This window comes from Cherax quadricarinatus, chromosome 21 (genome assembly GCF_038502225.1).
Source record: "Cherax quadricarinatus isolate ZL_2023a chromosome 21, ASM3850222v1, whole genome shotgun sequence".
Taxonomy (NCBI): Eukaryota; Metazoa; Arthropoda; class Malacostraca; order Decapoda; family Parastacidae; genus Cherax; species Cherax quadricarinatus.
In genome coordinates this window covers 20,023,682-20,045,052 of record NC_091312.1, presented here as the reverse complement: position 1 = coordinate 20,045,052, position 21,371 = coordinate 20,023,682, and the positions used below count along the sequence as shown (strand labels likewise).

The 21,371-nt window shown below is 39.5% G+C and overlaps 1 protein-coding gene across 4 annotated transcripts in view; it reads right to left on the bottom strand.

The window, feature by feature from the left end:
* LOC128689001 (prostaglandin E2 receptor EP4 subtype) overlaps positions 1-21,371 on the bottom strand; it is a 221,567-nt gene that overhangs the window by 141,312 nt on the left and 58,884 nt on the right. For all 4 annotated transcript variants that reach the window (XM_070087283.1, XM_070087285.1, XM_070087284.1 and 1 more), the window contains exon 4: positions 14,179-14,365. In XM_070087283.1, coding sequence (XP_069943384.1) covers positions 14,179-14,365 — 187 coding nt within the window. The remainder of the gene's footprint in view (positions 1-14,178; positions 14,366-21,371) is intronic.

Genomic DNA, 21,371 nt, shown 5'->3' with positions numbered 1-21,371 from the left:
TTTTACCTTTTCCCTTAGACAAGGCTCTAGCCCCCAGCTATCCCACGTTTCTGTGTAACATATATTTACATATGTACAATCACTGGACATGTTTTGAGAACTGCTGCAGCTTGTGGAACTCCTTGAAACAAGGTACCATGCACAGAGGCACCTTACATTCCTCGCACATAAACCAAGTGTCTTTGCATCTTTGTTGCCATCATTTTGTTTGTGCACAGACAACACTTCTCTTCTGAGTAAATTTCTTCTTAGTTGCAGGAAGCTGTATTATGAAGTGATCACCTTCCTTCCTCAAACGCTTGGGTATATCCTGAGGAGTTCGAGGATGGTTTTATATAGCAGGTGTTGTTACCTGGTATTTCATTACGAGTTGTCTGACAACAGACAAACAAAATTCACCATACTGTGGTCTGTTGCCAGTCTTCACTTGGTACATATTATATGCATTGAGCACCAAAATGTCCATGAGATGGAAGGAAAGTTTCATGTACCACTTGTAACTTTTACGAACACAATCAACAAAGCCAACCTGCATGTCACATTTGTCAACCAAGCGCATGTATTGTGTATAATCAATCACTGTCACTGGTTTTTGAATACATTCATTATCACTCTATCAACTTTGCCACTGTCTTGCATTTCCTTAGGGTGAATGGTTGTCAACAATGTGACATATCGTTTGTCATGCCACCGTAATGCCATGATGTCATTGGCAGCAAACACTGCACCTCTTCACCATGAGTCCCTGCGTTGAACCTGGGCATATGTTTACGATTAGAACGCACTGTGCCACACACATCTGTCATGTTCACTCACAAAAAATCACTGAGTAAAGGGCTTGTGTACCAGCTATCAGTATATAATGTATGCCCCTTACCAAGATAAGGTGCCATCGTGCTTCTCACTACGTCACCTGAGATACCCAATAACATCCTGGTATCTTTCAATGTTTTACTTCCCGTGTATACAACAATATCCAATACCAGGCCACTGTCACAGTCACAGAGTACAAACAGTTTTGTACTAAAGTGTTTCCTCTTGCTCGGTATATACTGTTTGAACAACAGTCTACCTATGGACAAAATCAAAGACTCGTCAAGTACAAGATTCTTGAATGGATAAAAGTACATGTTGAACTTTTGTTTCAGATACATAAAAACTTTTCTAATCTTGTATAACCTGTCACTTCTGTCAGGCCTGGTTTTGCCAGAGAAGTACAACATACGTACAGTAAGATAAACCTGTTCACTGGGATGATTTCACTGAAGACCGGGGTACAAATTAGCCGATCTGTGGACCAGTATGATTTTATATTATGCTTATACACATGAGGCATATGCATTATTGTTGCAAAAAGCACATACATTTCTGCAACAGTTGTCTCTTTCCACCGGTGTAGTTTTGACTGTGGTGATAAGATCTTTTTGCCATGGTGTACTCAAAATACGTACTTGTTACTTTCCCTGACAATAGTTTCCCTCAAGGGCTGGTCAAAGAATAGTTCAAAGAATTCCAGTTTATTTGCAGTGTTTCCAAGGGGACAAGTAGGTAGAATTCCACTTTGAGAGTCATCAAACTGGTGGGGCTTGGGAACAAAATTGGGATTTTGCTGCCAATCCCAGATATGGTTTGCTGGTGGATACTGGACATCATAAGCTGGTTGTGCTGGTAGTTGTGGTTGTGGTGAGCTGGTGGCTAACGCTCCACTTTGTCCTTGAACTGAGGAGTCAGCAGCATGGGTCCCAGCCTGGGCTGGTGAGTCCTGCATGGCCGTGGCACTACCATCACCTACTGATGCCTGTGGTCTATCCATGCCAAGTGTAGCCACATCATCCTCATTTTCACTGTCTATTCCTGGCGTAGGGCCACGGGATGTACTCCGGGATGTACTCCGTCCTCTGGGCACTGCATAGGGAACACTACTCGAGCTCATGCGGCAGCGTATATACCGACGCTTCACTGGTGAATATGTTTCCTCACTATCACTACTTGAATGATTGTCAAAAGCAATAAAATTACAATCCATGTCACTATCATCATCATTACTGAAGTCAGAGGCCTGGCCACGCGAAAATAATAGTTTTCTCTTGCAATGAGGTACAACTGAACGTGACTGAGGCGTACCCACACCAGAGGTAGAAAGTTGAGGATCGTCAGGGTTTTCTACAGTATTATCGATATCCTGGTCATTCCTTTCGGTCACTAACTGATCAAAGCCAAAGAATTCGTCTTCATTTCCACTTCCATCAGAGCCAGAACTATCAGATAGGAAGAGGAGAGTCCCAATTTTCCTTGGAGTGAGAGCTGCCTTGCAATGAGGCATGGTGAACAAAGATAACTGAGCCGGCATTCCCACAATGCTATGCGGGCACCTTGAATTTTTGTTTACGGCGCACACACACCACACAGACCCGTTCTCTCACATGTAGGCCTACCAGCCTTTTCACGCTAAATTTGACGCCGCTAGAATTTTGGCGTAGATCTACGGTTTGGACCCTGAACGTAAAGCCATAGATCTACGGCATGGGCCTGAAAGGGTTTAATAGGTAAACAAATATGAAAGTTATATCTTTAAAGTCGTATTTCGGCATAACAATGGGACATAGAGGGATAGCAGATTTATGAGTTTTAGAAAGACTATAGAAATATGGTTGAGAGGGACAGATAACACAGAAATGTCGAAGATGAAAATCAGGACGACAAAGGTTGTAGTACAAAGTTTATGGTTGAAAGTGCTCTTGATGCCATCAAGAGGGTTGAAGATGAGAGGAGTGTAGGTGCGTGAGCTAGAGAGAAAGGCTTTTCCGAGATAATCCTCACGATCAAGGACAACCACCAAATTGCCTTTGTCAGAAGGAAAGATAACAATAGTAGTATTAGATTTAAGAGAAGAAAGGGCAAGTGATAGAGACGAAGAAGGTGGTAATTCTTAGGCAACAGGTTGTCAAGGGCAGTAATGAGAGCACCATGAAAACTGGACAGGTCATCATAAGTTTCATTCTCCTTTGTGAGGGTTATATGAGAATACTAGTACAGGTCCGCCATCACAAATCCGGGAATCAGCTACGTATTCGGTTCCTTCACTTATTCGGCACTAATTTTGGCTAGCATAATTTCAAATTTCCAGGGTCGCCACACCAACCTGCTGGTACTGTTTGGTGGCCCTACTTGCTGCATAAGTCATTCCAATTTCTTTTTCTCCATTTATTGTTATAACCTGCTTACTTTTAGCCCTAGCCATGGTTCCAATGAATAACAGAAATGCTTCTCATTATGTAAAGCACCTACACAGTACATTATCCATTAAAGATAAGGTGGCTTTGAAGCCACTGTTGGTTGCCATGAGCTCAGTCTCATGATGCAGGAGAATATGCTTTATTATTATGCTAATATCAACACTACAGCTTATTGCCTGTCACAATTGATCTAATATGACATAATAAACATGGGGAAGTGGAAAAGAATCTTTCCTCCGTAAGCCATGCGTGTCGTATGAGGCGACTAAAATGCCAGGAGCAATGGGCTAGTAACCCCTTCTCCTGTATACATTTACTAAAAAAGAGAAGAAGAAAAACTTTATAAAATTGGGATGCTTAAATGTGCGTGGATGTAGTGCGGATGACAAGAAACAGATGATTGCTGATGTTATGAATGAAAAGAAGTTGGATGTCCTGGCTCTAAGCGAAACAAAGCTGAAGGGGGTAGGAGAATTTCAGTGGGGGGAAATAAATGGGATTAAATCTGGAGTATCTGAGAGAGTTAGAGCAAAGGAAGGGGTAGCAGTAATGTTAAATGATCAGTTATGGAAGGAGAAAAGAGAATATGAATGTGTAAATTCAAGAATTATGTGGATTAAAGTAAAGGTTGGATGCGAGAAGTGGGTCATAATAAGCGTGTATGCACCTGGAGAAGAGAGGAATGCAGAGGAGAGAGAGAGATTTTGGGAGATGTTAACCCTTTGACTGTCGTGGCCGTATATATACGTTTGTGAGGTACCGTGTTTGACGTATATATACTCATAAATTCTAGCGGCTTCAAATCAGGCAGGTGAAAGCTAGTAGGCCCACATGTGAGAGAATGGGTCTGTGTGGTCAGTGTGCACCACATAAAAAAAATCCTGGAGCACGCAGTGCATAATGAGAAAAAAAAAACTCCGACGGTTTTTTTTAATTAAAATGCCGACTTTGTGGTCTATTTTCGTATAGTATTTGTGGTTGTATTCTCGTTTTCATGGTCTCATTTGATAGAATGGAAACTATATTATAGAAATGGAGGTGATTTTGATTAATTTTACTATAAAAAGAACCTGGAAATGGAGCACAAAGTACAGGAAATGTTTGATTTTTGCCGATGTTCAAAAGTAAACAAATGATGTCATTGTCCAATAAATGTCCAAATAGCCATTCTAATACGCAGTCATGAATGGGTTGATGTAATTTTTACAATTATTACAGTATTGCAGTAGTCTGCATAACAGTAAATCTTCTATTTTTTGTTTGAATAAAATTTCAAAATAAAAAGCAAGAGTAATATCACAGGGACCTGGAGACATGACTGATGAACAAAGAAAATCTTATTTTAGAGCCAGGAATGTCTGCATTGTTCATTCTGGACCTTATTTTGAAATTGTCGTATTTTTTAATTTTCGTGAAATTGGCCAAATTGCAAATTTCTGACCATGTTATTGGGTAGTTGAAATCGGTAAATGGGCAGTTTCTTGTGCTCAATCGATAGAAAAAATAGAGTTCTGAAGAAATAGTTATGAGTTTGGTTGACTGGAATAACGGAATTAGCCGGAAATAGGGCTCAAAGTGGGCGAAATTGCCGATTTTTAAATATCGCCGAAGTCGCTAACTTCGCGAGAGCGTAATTCCGTCAGTTTTCCATCAAATTTCGTTTTTTTGGTGTCTTTACAATCGGGAAAAGATTCTCTATCATTTCATAAGAAAAAATATTTTTTTTTTTTTTCGAATATTTTGCGACACCAGGAGCAACTTCAGGATTGGGCCCTTCGACAGTCAAAGGGTTAAGTGAATGTATAGGAGCCTTTGAACCAAGTGAGAGAGTAATTGTGGTAGGGGACCTGAATGCTAAAGTAGGAGAAACTTTTAGAGAGGGTGTGGTAGGTAAGTTTGGGGTGCCAGGTGTAAATGATAATGGGAGCCCTTTGATTGAACTTTGTATAGAAAGGGGTTTAGTTATAGGTAATACATATTTTAAGAAAAAGAGGATAAATAAGTATACACGATATGATGTAGGGCGAAATGACAGTAGTTTGTTGGATTATGTATTGGTAGATAAAAGACTGTTGAGTAGACTTCAGGATGTACATGTTTATAGAGGGGCCACAGATATATCAGATCACTTTCTAGTTGTAGCTACACTGAGAGTAACAGGTAGATGGGATACAAGGAGAATAGAAGCATCAGGGAAGAGAGAGGTGAAGGTTTATAAACTAAAAGAGGAGGCAGTTAGGGTAAGATATAAACAGCTATTGGAGGATAGATGGGCTAATGAGAGCATAGGCAATGGGGTCGAAGAGGTATGGGGTAGGTTTAAAAATGTAGTGTTAGAGTGTTCAGCAGAAGTTTGTGGTTACAGGAAAGTGGGTGCAGGAGGGAAGAGGAGTGATTGGTGGAATGATGATGTAAAGAGAGTAGTAAGGGAGAAAAAGTTAGCATATGAGAAGTTTTTACAAAGTAGAAGTGATGCAAGGAGGGAAGAGTATATGGAGAAAAAGAGAGGTTAAGAGAGTGGTGAAGCAATGTAAAAAGAGAGCAAATGAGAGAGTGGGTGAGATGTTATCAACAAATTTTGTTGAAAATAAGAAAAAGTTTTGGAGTGAGATTAACAAGTTAAGAAAGCCTAGAGAACAAATGGATTTGTCAGTTAAAAATAGGAGAGGAGAGTTATTAAATGGAGAGTTAGAGGTATTGGGAAGATGGAGGGAATATTTTGAGGAATTGTTAAATGTTGATGAAGATAGGGAAGCTGTGATTTCGTGTATAGGGCAAGGAGGAATAACATCTTGTAGGAGTGAGGAAGAGCCAGTTGTGAGTGTGGGGGAAGTTCGTGAGGCAGTAGGTAAAATGAAAGGGGGTAAGGCAGCCGGGATTGATGGGATAAAGATAGAAATGTTAAAAGCAGGTGGGGATATAGTTTTGGAGTGGTTGGTGCAATTATTTAATAAATGTATGGAAGAGGGTAAGGTACCTAGGGATTGGCAGAGAGCATGCATAGTTCCTTTGTATAAAGGCAAAGGGGATAAAAGAGAGTGCAAAAATTAAAGGGGGATAAGTCTGTTGAGTGTACCTGGTAAAGTGTATGGTAGAGTTATAATTGAAAGAATTAAGAGTAAGACGGAGAATAGGATAGCAGATGAACAAGGAGGCTTTAGGAAAGGTAGGGGGTGTGTGGACCAGGTGTTTACAGTGAAACATATAAGTGAACAGTATTTAGATAAGGCTAAAGAGGTCTTTGTGGCATTTATGGATTTGGAAAAGGCGTATGACAGGGTGGATAGGGGGGCAATGTGGCAGATGTTGCAAGTGTATGGTGTAGGAGGTAGGTTACTGAAAGCAGTGAAGAGTTTTTACAAGGATAGTGAGGCTCAAGTTAGAGTATGTAGGAAAGAGGGAAATTTTTTCCCAGTAAAAGTAGGCCTTAGACAAGGATGTGTGATGTCACCGTGGTTGTTTAATATATTTATAGATGGGGTTGTAAGAGAAGTAAATGCGAGGGTCTTGGCAAGAGGCGTGGAGTTAAAAGATAAAGAATCACACACAAAGTGGGAGTTGTCACAGCTGCTCTTTGCTGATGACACTGTGCTCTTGGGAGATTCTGAAGAGAAGCTGCAGAGATTGGTGGATGAATTTGGTAGGGTGTGCAAAAGAAGAAAATTAAAGGTGAATACAGGAAAGAGTAAGGTTATGAGGATAACAAGAAGATTAGGTGATGAAAGATTGAATATCAGATTGGAGGGAGAGAGTATGGAGGAGGTGAACGTATTCAGATATTTGGGAGTGGACGTGTCAGCGGATGGGTCTATGAAAGATGAGGTGAATCATAGAATTGATGAGGGAAAAAGAGTGAATGGTGCACTTAGGAGTCTGTGGAGACAAAGAACTTTGTCCTTGGAGGCAAAGAGGGGAATGTATGAGAGTATAGTTTTACCAACGCTCTTATATGGGTGTGAAGCGTGGGTGATGAATGTTGCAGTGAGGAGAAGGCTGGAGGCAGTGGAGATGTCATGTCTGAGGGCAATGTGTGGTGTGAATATAATGCAGAGAATTCGTAGTTTGGAAGTTAGGAGGAGGTGCGGGATTACCAAAACTGTTGTCCAGAGGGCTGAGGAAGGGTTGTTGAGGTGGTTCGGACATGTAGAGAGAATGGAGCGATACAGAATGACTTCAAGAGTGTATCAGTCTGTAGTGGAAGGAAGGTGGGGTAGGGGTCGGCCTAGGAAGGGTTGGAGGGAGGGGGTAAAGGAGGTTTTGTGTGCGAGGGGCTTGGACTTCCAGCAGGCATGCGTGAGCGTGTTTGATAGGAGTGAATGGAGACAAATGGTTTTTAATACTTGACGTGCTGTTGGAGTGTGAGCAAAGTAACATTTATGAAGGGATTCAGGGAAACCGGCAGGCCGGACTTGAGTCCTGGAGATGGGAAGTACAGTGCCTGCACTCTGAAGGAGGGGTGTTAATGTTGCAGTTTAAAAACTGTAGTGTAAAGCACCCTTCTGGCAAGACAGTGATGGAGCGAATGATGGTGAAAGTTTTTCTTTTTCGAGCCACCCTGCCTTGGTGGGAATCGGCCAGTGTGATAATAAAAAAAATAATAATAAATAACATAAAACATGCTAAATACTCCAGAATAAATAATATTTGGCATAACACCAAGCAGTTCAATGGAGGTATGAAGAGGATATGATATACAAATACCATTCTCCTATCCCTGTCTTGGGGGCTTATATTAGAGAAAAGGGAGTGTAGCACAGGGCTAACTGTGATATACACTTGTACTCCACCATAAACCTGAAACAAAAAAGTTATTTTCTCTATATCGATTATCACATGTAGCAGCATATGTGTAGAGAACCTAGGATAACCCAAAAAAGTTAATGTGGCTTATTTCTGGTACCTGGCTTGGGTTATCCATATATGATTTTTGGTAAATATTCGATTCCCAGCCAGGATAGAAACATTAGGTGTGTTTCTTTACACCTGTTGTCAATGTTTACCCATCAGTAAATGGGTACCTGGGTGTTAGCCGACTGGTGTGGGTGTTATCCTGGGACACTGACCTAATTTTCTTGAAATACTCTGCATAACAAGCGGCTTTCTATATAGTAGTATGTCACTGATGTCAGCTAGGCCTGTATACCTTGTACATGTGCAGTAAATATATTATTATTATTATTATTATTATTACTATTATTATTATTATTATTTTCTCAGTTGTTTGTTGGGTTGTCTTATTGAAACTTGGGCAATGTATAATGGAAAGATACTTCTTAACTTACACCAAAAATTTAAGAAATCAGACCATAAATACCGGAGTTCATCTCTCAGCCATTAGCGGCCGCTTAGCGGTATATTTTTGTATGATTTTTATGGTTATATTTTCATTTTTTCGGTCTCATTTGATAGAATGAAAGATAAATTACAGAAATAGATATGATTTTGATTGCTTTCATGACAAAAAGTACCATGAAATTGCGCTCACAGTAGCGAAAATGTTCTATTCTTTAGTGAAGCTCAAGAGTAAACAAATGGTGTCACCGTCCAATACCTGTCCGCCTGCCAGTCCAAATTCCAATACGTAGTCAAGAATGGGTTGACATTATTTATACAATTATTACAATAATGTAGCAGTCTGCATAACAGTAAATCTCCTATTTTTTTTGTAAATAAAAATTCCAAATGTTAAGCAAGAGTAATATAAGAAAGGCCTGTAGCCATGACTAATTAACAGAGAAAATGTTATTTTAGTGCCAGGAATGTCTGCACTGTTTATTCTGGATCATATTTTGAAATTGGCAACTGTTGAAATTTGTGTGAAATCGGCCAAATTGCCAATTTCTGACCACTTTATTGGGTAGTTGAAATAAGTGAATGGGTGGTTTCTTGTACTCAGTTGACAGACTAGAAGTAAATAAGTTTATTCAGGTATACATAAATACAGTTACATAGATTATCATACATAGCAGTGTATGTATAGAGAACCTAGGATAACCCAAAAAAAAGTCAGACAAAGTGACTTATTTCCAGTGCCTGGCTTGGGCTTGCCATATATGATTTTTGGTAAATACAGTAAGGCCCCACTTTACGGTGTTTTGCCTTATGGCGTTCCGCTAATACGGCAATGTCAAATTATGACCAAAATTTGCTATACAGTAAGCGGTCTTTTAAATATGGCGCCCCCCACCCGGTTTGTTTACATTTTCCGTGACCACATCTATTTTGTCAGGAAACTTTCCAAAATTTGAAGTGTTTTAAAGCTACTGCATATTTTATATGTACAGTGGATCCTCAAAAATCGAACTGCTCCCAACACGACCAATTATGTAAGTGTATTTTTGTAAGTACTTTTATAAGTGTATTTTTGAGGGTCTGAAATGGACTAATCTAATTTACATTATTCCTGATGGGAATAAATTCATTCGGTAAAGGCACTCGAACAGCCTTCTGGACCGAAGAAAGTTCAATATTTGAGGTTCCACTGTAAAAATTGATGTAAATTTGAGATTTGTTTACAAAGCAGCTGTGTAGGTAGTGTCGGAAGAATTACGTTTACTCTAGTCAAACACTGGGGGGTAACTGTAGAAAAATATTCTTTTCGTATGCCTTTATGTATAGCAATTCACGACCCTTGTGGGTTTAGTGCTTTTTATAATTAATAATAATAATAATAATAATAATAATTATTATTATTATTATTATTATTATTAATAATATTAATATTATTAATATTAATACTAATAATAATAATAATATTATTATTATTATTATTATTATTATTATTATTATTATTATCTTCATTCACTCTAAAAATGGTGTGTTGCTGTTTGTTTATTCTGAACTAACTTGTACAACTTGTACACAATATAAGAGTATTTGTATTGCGAGGTAATTATTATTAAAATAAAAAAATATTGAGGTAAATGTTTTACAAACTCTTACAAATGGACGTGAATGAACTACGAATGAAATGCGTATTAATATGTAGACACATATTAATACGCATTTATTTCGCCTGACCAAGTGATCATCCACTACCTGTTCAGTTTGTGTTCTTGCATTGTCTCAACTCTGTATCTCGTTCTCTCTCTCGTTTACTCTTTCGTTAACTAGTTGGCTCTCATTGACAATGGCGTCTAAGGTTAGCTGTAATAAAATGAGAAGTCGTAAGCCTCTTGCTTTAAGTGCCAAGTTAGAGGATGATGGTGTGCCATTCTGATTTTATTCAATAAACACCTTGCCACTCACCTCTCACACATTAACATTAATATTTTAAGGTAAGTAATAAGTGTACTCTGTGTGTATCTTACCTTTTATTGTGTTTTTAATGCCTATTTCTATTGCTAACTTAATATAAATTAGTGTAAACTTGTTGTCTGGCATTTATTGCATATTTTATATGCTCTGATAATAATACTTGTGGAGCCGGGTGGAGGGACAACATTATGTTTTCTCTGTTCAGCCATCAGAGAAAACGTGTATGAATCTGCGTTTGGCCCAGCCACTCCTCCACTCCGCTTTTGTTTACAATTTTCGGCATGAATTATTCATTACTTCTACCTTCGTTTATGATGGCATCTAAAGGTAGTTGTTAGAAATGATTAAATTCAGTGAACAAGGCATGTCGATGTTAATAATATGGCTCTGGGCCAGTGTAGGTAGCCGGTAGGTGTAGCCCAGGCTACACCTACCGGCTACCTACACTGACTTTATACAAATAAATACTACTCACCTCTCTTCCTATATTAAGACTACACATATTTTAAGGTAAATAATGAGTGTACTGTATGTGCATTTTACCTCTCTGGGATGTTTTAAATATCGTATATTAAGTATGAGATGGGGAGCCAGTGCTACCTGCACCTGGGCTACCTACACCTGACTTCCTACAAATAAGTACTACTCACCTCTCTCCCTACATTAAGATTACAAATACTTTAAGATAAGTAATGAATCTACTGTGACTGTATTTTACTTTGTGTGTTTTTAATGCCTAGTTCTATTACTAACTTAATATAATTTAGTGTAAACTTGTTGTCTGGCATTTATATGCATTTATAAATGGAAAAAATGGAGTTCTGCCTTCCGGCGATGTCTGCTTCCCGGCGACAGCCTGGAACCTAACCCGCCGTATAAGTGGGGCCCTACTGCATTTTTTTTCTTGGTTGTTTGTTGGGCTATCTCATTGAAACTTGGGCAATGTACGACAGAAAGATGCTTCTTAACGTACAACAAAAATAAAAAAGACGGACGATAAATAAGGGAGTTCCCTTCTCAGCCATTAGCCGCCTCTTTGCAGTATATTTTCGTATGGTTTTTATGATTGTAGTCTCATTTTTTGGGGCTCGTTTGATAGAATGGAAGATATATTACAGAAATAGACATGATTTTGATTGCTTTCATGACGAAAAGTACCTTGAAATTGAGCTCAAAATAGCGGAAATGTTCGAGTTTTGCCGATGTTCAATGAACTTTGTGCAAGTCAAGTTGGTTAATTTTATTAAGCGTATTCTAACCTAACCATTCTGTAATCCGGCAAACTCAGTAATCTGGCACACTACAGGTCCCAATGATGCCAGATTTGTGATGGAGAACCTGTACTTTTCTACAGTTTAAAAAATCTGTATTTCATATGTTCTCCACCGACTTTAAAAAGCTTGTAAATCAAGTGACATTGTATTTAGAGTTTTACATGCCGCATTAATGAAAGTACAGGAGGGCCCCACTTATACGGCGGGTTAGGTTCCAGGCTACCGCCGTAAAGCGGAAACCGCCGTAAAGTGGAACACCCTTTTTTTCCACTTACAAATGCATACAAACACTAGATAACAAATTTACACTAACATATATTATGTTAGCAATAGAACCAGGCATCAAAAAACAATAAAAAAGTACAATACACACATAGTGCACTCATTACTTACCTTAAAATATTTATAGTCTTAATCTAGGGTGAGACAAGTAGTATTTATTGTAAGAAATCAAGTGTGGTATGTATGGTAGTCAGCCAGGCTACCATACCAGGCCACCCCACCCACACATACTATTCTATGATATTTAAGCATCCCAGAGTGATAAAATGTATATACAGTTCACTCATTACTTACCTTAAAATATAGGGTGAGATGAGTAGTATTTATTGTAAAAAATCAAGTGTGGTATGTATGGTAGTCAGCCAGGCTACCATACCAGGCCAACCCACCCACACATACTATTCTATGATATTTAAGCATCCCAGAGCGATAAAATGTATATACAGTTCACTCATTACTTACCTTAAAATATAGGGTGAGATGAGTAGTATTTATTGTAAAAAATCAAGTGTGGTATGTATGGTAGTCAGCCAGGCTACCATACCAGAGAGAAAGAATGAGTGCATGAGAGAGGACAGGCGCAGAGTTATGTAAACAAACCAGGCGAAGGTAAGTTTTGTAAACAGTGTACACGTCTGGTTTGTGTACAAGTTACATTGTGTACAGGTTGTCTCTACATTGATACGGTAGAATAAATAAAAAAGAACACTCCCATTCTCATGTAACATCATTTTGAGAAGAAATGATGCTCTGAGTGAAGGCAATGGAAGTAAGTCACTCTGACTTTTTTGGGTTATCCTAGGTTCTCTACACATATGTTGTTATGTATTTATGTTATGTATCGTGTTTATTATATAATTTTGAAAAAAATATCACGGATGGATTAATGAAAATGTGTATATTAACGTAATATACAACATTTAATGATACACCGAGCTCAGACAGCGTAAACAAACAAACTGAACAGGTTGTGGAAGATCACTCGGTCAGGCGAAATAGACGGTATTAATACGTGTCCAGTTTTAGTTCATTCATGTACATTTGTAAGAGTTTGTGAAACTTTTACCTTATAATATTTTTATTATTATTATAATAATTAAATCACAAAACAAATACTCTTACACTGTGTACAAGTTAGTACAGAATTATAGCTATAAAGTGAAGGCATACGAAAGGAATATTTTTCTACAGTTATCCCTAGTAACAGGTGACGGGCTAGAGAAAACGTAATTCTTCCGACACTTCTACAAACCGTTTGGTAAACATCTCATATATATTTGTATAAATTTTTATACTGTGGGTGCATGTATCATGTTTGTGTGTTACATAATGTGTTTCTTATATAATTTTGAAAAAAATATCATAGATAGATTAAGGGAAATGTCTATATTAACGTAATATGCGACATTAATGCGCCCAAGAGATTATTATTATTATTATTATTATTATTATTATTATTATTATTGCATCAAGAGTAGAGAGACTCTTAGTGATTTTAATGTGTACCTACATGCCAGCACAGTGTGTAAGTTTATTTAGGTACAAGTGTACACAAGTTTAATTATCAAGTACAATACATATAAAATATACAATAACTTTAAAACACTTGAAATTTTGGAAAGTTTCCAGACATAATAAGGAGATGTGCTCAGGGAGAATGTAAACAAACTCGGTGGGCTGCTGTGACTGTATTAGAAAGACAGGTGGGGGGAGCCGTATAGCGAGTTTTGGTCATAATTTGAAATGTCCGTATTAGCGGAACGCCGTAAAGCGAAACGCCGTAAAGCGGGGCCCTGCTGTACTTAATTGGGTCTAGTTTGTTGGTATTCTCATACCATTCCAGTTATTGCCTTTAACTTTTTTGGCTAGGATTTGTTAGAGCTATCTGTTTTAATATAAATTATTACACAGGTCTCCACTTCTGTGAAGTCAATAGAATAAGAGAGCCTTTTTCTGTGTGGTTATACAACATAAATTATAAAAAACTTATGGCTAATAATTATGTTTAACATGGCATCAGAGTTTTGCTTCTCTCTGTAACAGAAAACACTCAAAACCATAACTAGAAAGGTGTAACTCCCTATGGGTCAGACTTAGTTCTAGAAACTCAGCGTCCCCAGAAAACTTACCATAGGCGAAGACGAGGTAGGCATAAGCACGGTCCAAGGGATTGATGGCGAGGCGGTAGCGGGCACACGGTGTTTGTAAGGATTCGTCATACCATAGCCCGAATCCCGCAAAGGGTGCACACACCAACAGCAAGTTGAAGGTCCAGAGCCCAAGGATGGCTCGCCGGATCACTGCATGCGTCACGTGCTGAGAGAACCATAAATTACATGGAAGTATATGGAAAACCAGATTACGTGGAAATCTTTAAAGACATAATGTGCCTCTTGGGCCAGTTGGTTTACTGCAGTGCTCAGGTATTTGTATAAGGTTATCTGCTGGGAATACTAAATTTCTGTCATCGGATGAATTAAGGGCCCTATACTGACAAATGAGGTAAGAATAGAATAGCAAAAAGACGTCTTCTCAGGGACTCATCCTACTGGGATCACCGAGAGGGTGGTCCCTTCCACTGGGCAAAATTAATTAACATGAGGAAACTACCACTGCAGTCTCCATGACCACCACCTCCTCCTCCTACTCCTGCTGCTGCTGCTGCTGCTGCCATCGCCGCCACAGTGGTTAACCCATTATGTATGCTGCATCTATATGCTAGATATAATGAAGAATATTAACGTAAGTTGTTTGGCAATAATCATAAGTATCAGGAAGTCCCCAGACGTCACCCACCACTGTCAGATTGAATAAAGACACTCAACATCAAAGAGGCATTTTTGATCCAAGGAACTGAAGCTACCCTTTTCTTCCCCTGAACAAATTTGGCCCATGGCCCACGCTCCGAGAGTAGTGAAACTCTCGAAACTCTTCAAAGGTATATCTTCAAAGGTACCACCCAATTCCTAGGTGCTGTAAGACCTTTAGGGTTTCAGCACTTCTCGATAGTTTTATAATAATAATAAATCATTAATATTTAATAATTAAAATATTATGCCAGATTATATACATAGCCCCACTCCACAAAGGGGGCAGTAAAGCAACAGCAAAGAACTACAGACCGATAGCACTAACATCCCATATCATAAAAATCTTTGAAAGGGTCCTAAGAAGCAAGATCACCACCCATCTAGAAACCCTTCAGTTACACAACCCAGGGCAACATGGGTTTAGAACAGGTCGCTCCTGTTTGTCTCAACTATTGGATCACTACGACAAGGTCCTAAATGCACTAGAAGATAAAATGCAGATGTAATATATACAGACTTTGCAAAAGCCTTCGACAAGTGTGACCATGGCGTAATAGCGCACAAAATGCGTGCTAAAGGAATAACAGGAAAAGTCGGTCGATAGTTCTATAATTTCCTCACTAACAGAACACAGAGAGTAGTCGTCAACAGAGTAAAGTCCGAGGCAGCTACGGTGAAAAGCTCTGTTCCACAAGGGCACAGTACTCGCTCCCATCTTGTTCCTCATCCTCATATCCGACATAGACAAGGATGTCAGCCACAGCACCGTGTCTTCCTTTGCAGATGACACCCGAATCTGCATGACAGTGTCTTCCATTGCAGACACTGCAAGGCTCCAGGTGGACATCAACCGAATCTTTCAGTGGGCTGCAGAAAACAATATGAAGTTCAACGATGAGAAATTTCAATTACTCAGATATGGTAAACATGAGGAAATTAAATCTACATCAGAGTAGAAAACAAATTCTGGCCACAAAATAGAGCAAAACACCAACGTCAAAGACCTGGGAGTGATCATGTCGGAGGATCTCACCTTCAAGGGCCATAACATTGTATCAATCGCATCTGCTAGAAAAATGACAGGATGGATAATGAGAACCTTCAAAACTAGGGAGGCCAAGCCCATGATGACACTCTTCAGGTCACTTGTTCTATCTAGGCTGGAATATTGCTGCACACTAACAGCACCTTTCAAGGCAGGTGAAATTGCTGACCTAGAAAATGTACAGAGAACCTTCACGGCGCGCATAACGGAGATAAAACACCTCAATTACTGGGAGCGCTTGAGGTTCCTAAAACTGTATTTCCTGGAATGCAGGAGGGAGAGATACAAGATTATATACACCTGGAATATCCTAGAGGGACTAGTACCGAACTTGCACACGAAAATCACTCACTACGAAAGCAAAAGACTTGGCAGACGATGCAACATCCCCCCAATGAAAAGCAGGGGTGTCACTAGCACGTTAAGAGACCATACAATAAGTGTCAGGGGCCCGAGACTGTTCAACTGCCTCCCAGCATACATAAGGGGGATTACCAACAGACCCCTGGCAGTCTTCAAGCTGGCACTGGACAAGCACCTAAAGTCGGTTCCTGACCACCCGGGCTGTGGCTCGTACGTTGGTTTGCGTGCAGCCAGCAGCAACAGCCTGGTTGATCAGGCTCTGATCCACCAGGAGGCCTGGTCACAGACCAGGCCGCGGGGGCGTTGACCCCCGGAACTCTCTCCAGGTAAACTCCAGGTATACAGTGGACCCCCGCCTTACAATATAATTTCATTCCAGAAGTATGTTCAGGTGCCGTTACCAAACAGGAATATTGTGAATTAGATTAGTCCGTTTCAGACCCCCAAAAATACACGTACAAAAGCACTTACATAAATACACTTACATAACTGGTCGCATTGGAAACTGATCATAAGGCAGGGGTCCACTGTATATACAGGTACCATCCGACTTACGACCGAGTTCGGTTCCAAGAAACCGGTCGTAAGTCAAAATGCACGTAAGTTGAACTTTACTACCTAATATCGACATCACATTTTTGTAATGACTTTATTTTATTGTTTTATTTTGGTATTTCATGTTTTACTTTATTTTTTATGCTGTTAGTACTGTATTTTATACTGTAAAGTTTAGGAAAAACACTGTGTACAACACAAACAGTTGTTTATTTCCCAGAAATTTGGCATACAAAACAAGGTCGTAAGTCGAATGGTCGTATGTCGAGCAGGTCGTAAGTCGGATGGTAGGTGTGTGTGTGTATATATATATATATATATACATGTATGTGAAAAGTGGGTTATAATAAGCGTGTATGCACCTGGAGAAGAGAGAAGTGTAGAGGAGAGAGAGAGATTTTGGGAAATGTTGAGTGAATGCGTGGGGAGTTTTGAATCAAGTGTGAGAGTAATGGTGGTTGGGGATTTCAATGCTAAAGTGGGTAAAAATGTTATGGAAGGAGTAGTAGGTAAATTTGGGGTGCCAGGGGTAAATGTAAATGGGGAGCCTTTAATTGAGCTATGTGTAGAAAGAAATTTGGTAATAAGTAATACATATTTTATGAAAAAGAGGATAAATAAATATACAAGGTATGATGTAGCACGTAATGAAAGTAGTTTATTAGATTATGTATTGGTGGATAAAAGGTTGATGGGTAGGCTCCAGGATGTACATGTTTATAGAGGGGCAACTGATATATCGGATCATTATTTAGTTGTAGCTACAGTTAGAGTAAGAGGTAGATGGGAAAAGAGGAAGGTGGCAACAACAAGTAAGAGGGAGGTGAAAGTGTATAAACTAAGGGAGGAGGAAGTTCGGGTGAGATATAAGCGACTATTGGCAGAAAGGTGGGCTAGTGCAAAGATGAGTAGTGGGGGGGTTGAAGAGGGTTGGAATAGTTTTAAAAATGCAGTATTAGAATGTGGGGCAGAAGTTTGTGGTTATAGGAGGGTGGGGGCAGGAGGAAAGAGGAGTGATTGGTGGAATGATGAAGTAAAGGGTGTGATAAAAGAGAAAAAGGTAGCTTATGAGAGGTTTTTACAAAGCAGAAGTGTTATAAGAAGAGCAGAGTATATGGAGAGTAAAAGAAAGGTAAAGAGAGTGGTGAGAGAGTGCAAAAGGAGAGCAGATGATAGAGTGGGAGAGGCACTGTCAAGAAATTTTAATGAAAATAAGAAAAAATTTTGGAGTGAGTTAAACAAGTTAAGAAAGCCTAGGGAAAATATGGATTTGTCAGTTAAAAACAGAGTAGGGGAGTTAGTAGATGGGGAGATGGAGGTATTGGGTAGATGGCGAGAATATTTTGAGGAACTTTTAAATGTTAAGGAAGAAACAGAGGCAGTAATTTCAAGCACTGGTCAGGGAGGTATACCATCTTTTAGGAGTGAAGAAGAGCAGAATGTAAGTGTGGGGGAGGTACGTGAGGCATTACGTAAAATGAAAGGGGGTAAAGCAGCTGGAACTGATGGGATCATGACAGAAATGTTAAAAGCAGGGGGGGATATAGTGTTGGAGTGGTTGGTACTTTTGTTTAATAAATGTATGAAAGAGGGGAAGGTACCTAGGGATTGGCAGAGAGCATGTATAGTCCCTTTATATAAAGGGAAAGGGGACAAAAGAGACTGTAAAAATTATAGAGGAATAAGCTTACTGAGTATACCAGGAAAGGTGTACGGTAGGGTTATAATTGAAAGAATTAGAGGTAAGACAGAATGTAGAATTGCGGATGAGCAAGGAGGTTTTAGAGTGGGTAGGGGATGTGTAGATCAGGTGTTTACATTGAAGCATATATGTGAACAGTATTTAGATAAAGATAGGGAAGTTTTTATTGCATTTATGGATTTAGAAAAGGCATATGATAGAGTGGATAGAGGAGCAATGTGGCAGATGTTGCAAGTATATGGAATAGGTGGTAAGTTATTAAATGCTGTAAAGAGTTTTTATGAGGATAGTGAGGCTCAGGTTAGGGTGTGTAGAAGAGAGGGAGACTACTTCCCGGTAAAAGTAGGTCTTAGACAGGGATGTGTAATGTCACCATGGTTGTTTAATATATTTATAGATGGGGTTGTAAAGGAAGTAAATGCTAGGGTGTTTGGGAGAGGGGTGGGATTAAATTATGGGGAATCAAATTCAAAATGGGAATTGACACAGTTACTTTTTGCTGATGATACTGTGCTTATGGGAGATTCTAAAGAAAAATTGCAAAGGTTAGTGGATGAGTTTGGGAATGTGTGTAAAGGTAGAAAGTTGAAAGTGAACATAGAAAAGAGTAAGGTGATGAGGGTGTCAAATGATTTAGATAAAGAAAAATTGGATATCAAATTGGGGAGGAGGAGTATGGAAGAAGTGAATGTTTTCAGATACTTGGGAGTTGACGTGTCGGCAGATGGATTTATGAAGGATGAGGTTAATCATAGAATTGATGAGGGAAAAAAGGTGAGTGGTGCGTTGAGGTATATGTGGAGTCAAAAAACGTTATCTATGGAGGCAAAGAAGGGAATGTATGAAAGTATAGTAGTACCAACACTCTTATATGGGTGTGAAGCTTGGGTGGTAAATGCAGCAGCGAGGAGACGGTTGGAGGCAGTGGAGATGTCCTGTTTAAGGGCAATGTGTGGTGTAAATATTATGCAGAAAATTCGGAGTGTGGAAATTAGGAGAAGGTGTGGAGTTAATAAAAGTATTAGTCAGAGGGCAGAAGAGGGGTTGTTGAGGTGGTTTGGTCATTTAGAGAGAATGGATCAAAGTAGAATGACATGGAAAGCATATAAATCTATAGGGGAAGGAAGGCGGGGTAGGGGTCGTCCTCGAAAGGGTTGGAGAGAGGGGGTAAAGGAGGTTTTGTGGGTAAGGGGCTTGGACTTCCAGCAAGCGTGCGTGAGCGTGTTAGATAGGAGTGAATGGAGACGAATGGTACTTGGGACCTGACGATCTGTTGGAGTGTGAGCAGGGTAATATTTAGTGAAGGGATTCAGGGAAACCGGCTATTTTCATATAAGAACATAAGAACATAAGAACGAAGGAACACTGCAGAAGGCCTACTGGCCCATGCGAGGCAGGTCCAAGTCCCTACCGGCTTAAGCCAATGCACCCAACCTAGTCAGGTCAGGTCACATTGACTTAAGGGAGGAACACGGCAACCGACCTGTTAGCACAAGCTATCAGGTCTAACTCACACCCACCCACATCTACTCATGTATTTATCCAACCTATTTTTAAAGCTACACAACGTTCTGGCCTCTATAACGGTACTTGGGAGTTTGTTCCACTCATCCACAACTCTATTACCAAACCAGTACTTTCCTATATCCCTCCTGAATCTGAATTTTTCCAACTTAAAACCATTGCTGCGAGTCCTGTCTAGGCTAGATATTTTCAGCACACTATTTACATCCCCTTTATTTATTCCTGTCTTCCACTTATAAACCTCAATCATATCCCCCCTAATTCTACGTCTTTCTAGAGAGTGCAGTTTCAGGGCCCTTAGTCTATCCTCATAGGGAAGGTTTCTGATACATGGGATCATCTTTGTCATCCTCCTTTGTACATTTTCCAGAGAATTTATATCCATTCTGTAATACGGTGACCAAAACTGTGCAGCATAATCTAAATGAGGCCTAACCAAGGATGTATAGAGTTGAAGAACAACCTGAGGACTCCTATTATTTATGCTTCTTGATATGAAGCCAAGGATTCTATTAGCTTTATTGCGAACACTTATGCACTGTTGTCTTGGTTTCAGATTACTGCTAACCAGAACTCCTAAATCTTTTTCGCAATCCGTAATATTAAGATCTACATTATTTAGTTTATATGTGGCATGGTTATTGTCCTGTCCAACATTTAGAACTTTGCATTTGTCTATATTAAACTGCATCTGCCACTTCTCCGACCACTGCATCAGTCTATTCAAATCTTCCTGGAGTGCTCGAATGTCCTCGTCAGAATGAATTCGACGGCCTATTTTGGTGTCATCGGCAAACTTGCCGATGTCGCTCTTTATGCCCTCATCTATGTCGTTTATGTAGATTGTGAACAGCAGGGGGCCCAACACTGACCCCTGTGGAACACCGCTCGTGACGCTTCCCCACTCTGATTTCTCCCCATTTATGCAAACTCTCTGCTGCCTCTTTGTCAACCATGCCTCTATCCAGGAAAAAATTTCTCCTCCTATTCCATGTGCTTTAATTTTCCTCAATAGTCTCTGATGTGGGACCCTGTCAAAAGCCTTACTGAAGTCCATATACACAATATCATATTCGTTACCATGATCTACCTCCTCAAATACCTTAGTGAAAAAAGTTAATAAATTCGTAAGGCAGGAACGTCCCTTTGTAAAACCATGCTGAGATTCGTTGATTAATTTATGCTTTTCAAGGTGGCTACGAACTGCCTCGGCAATTATTGATTCCATAAATTTTCCCACTATGGAGGTTAGGCTTATTGGTCTATAGTTCGAAGCTAAGGACCTGTCACCTGTTTTGAAAATAGGTATCACATTTGCCATTT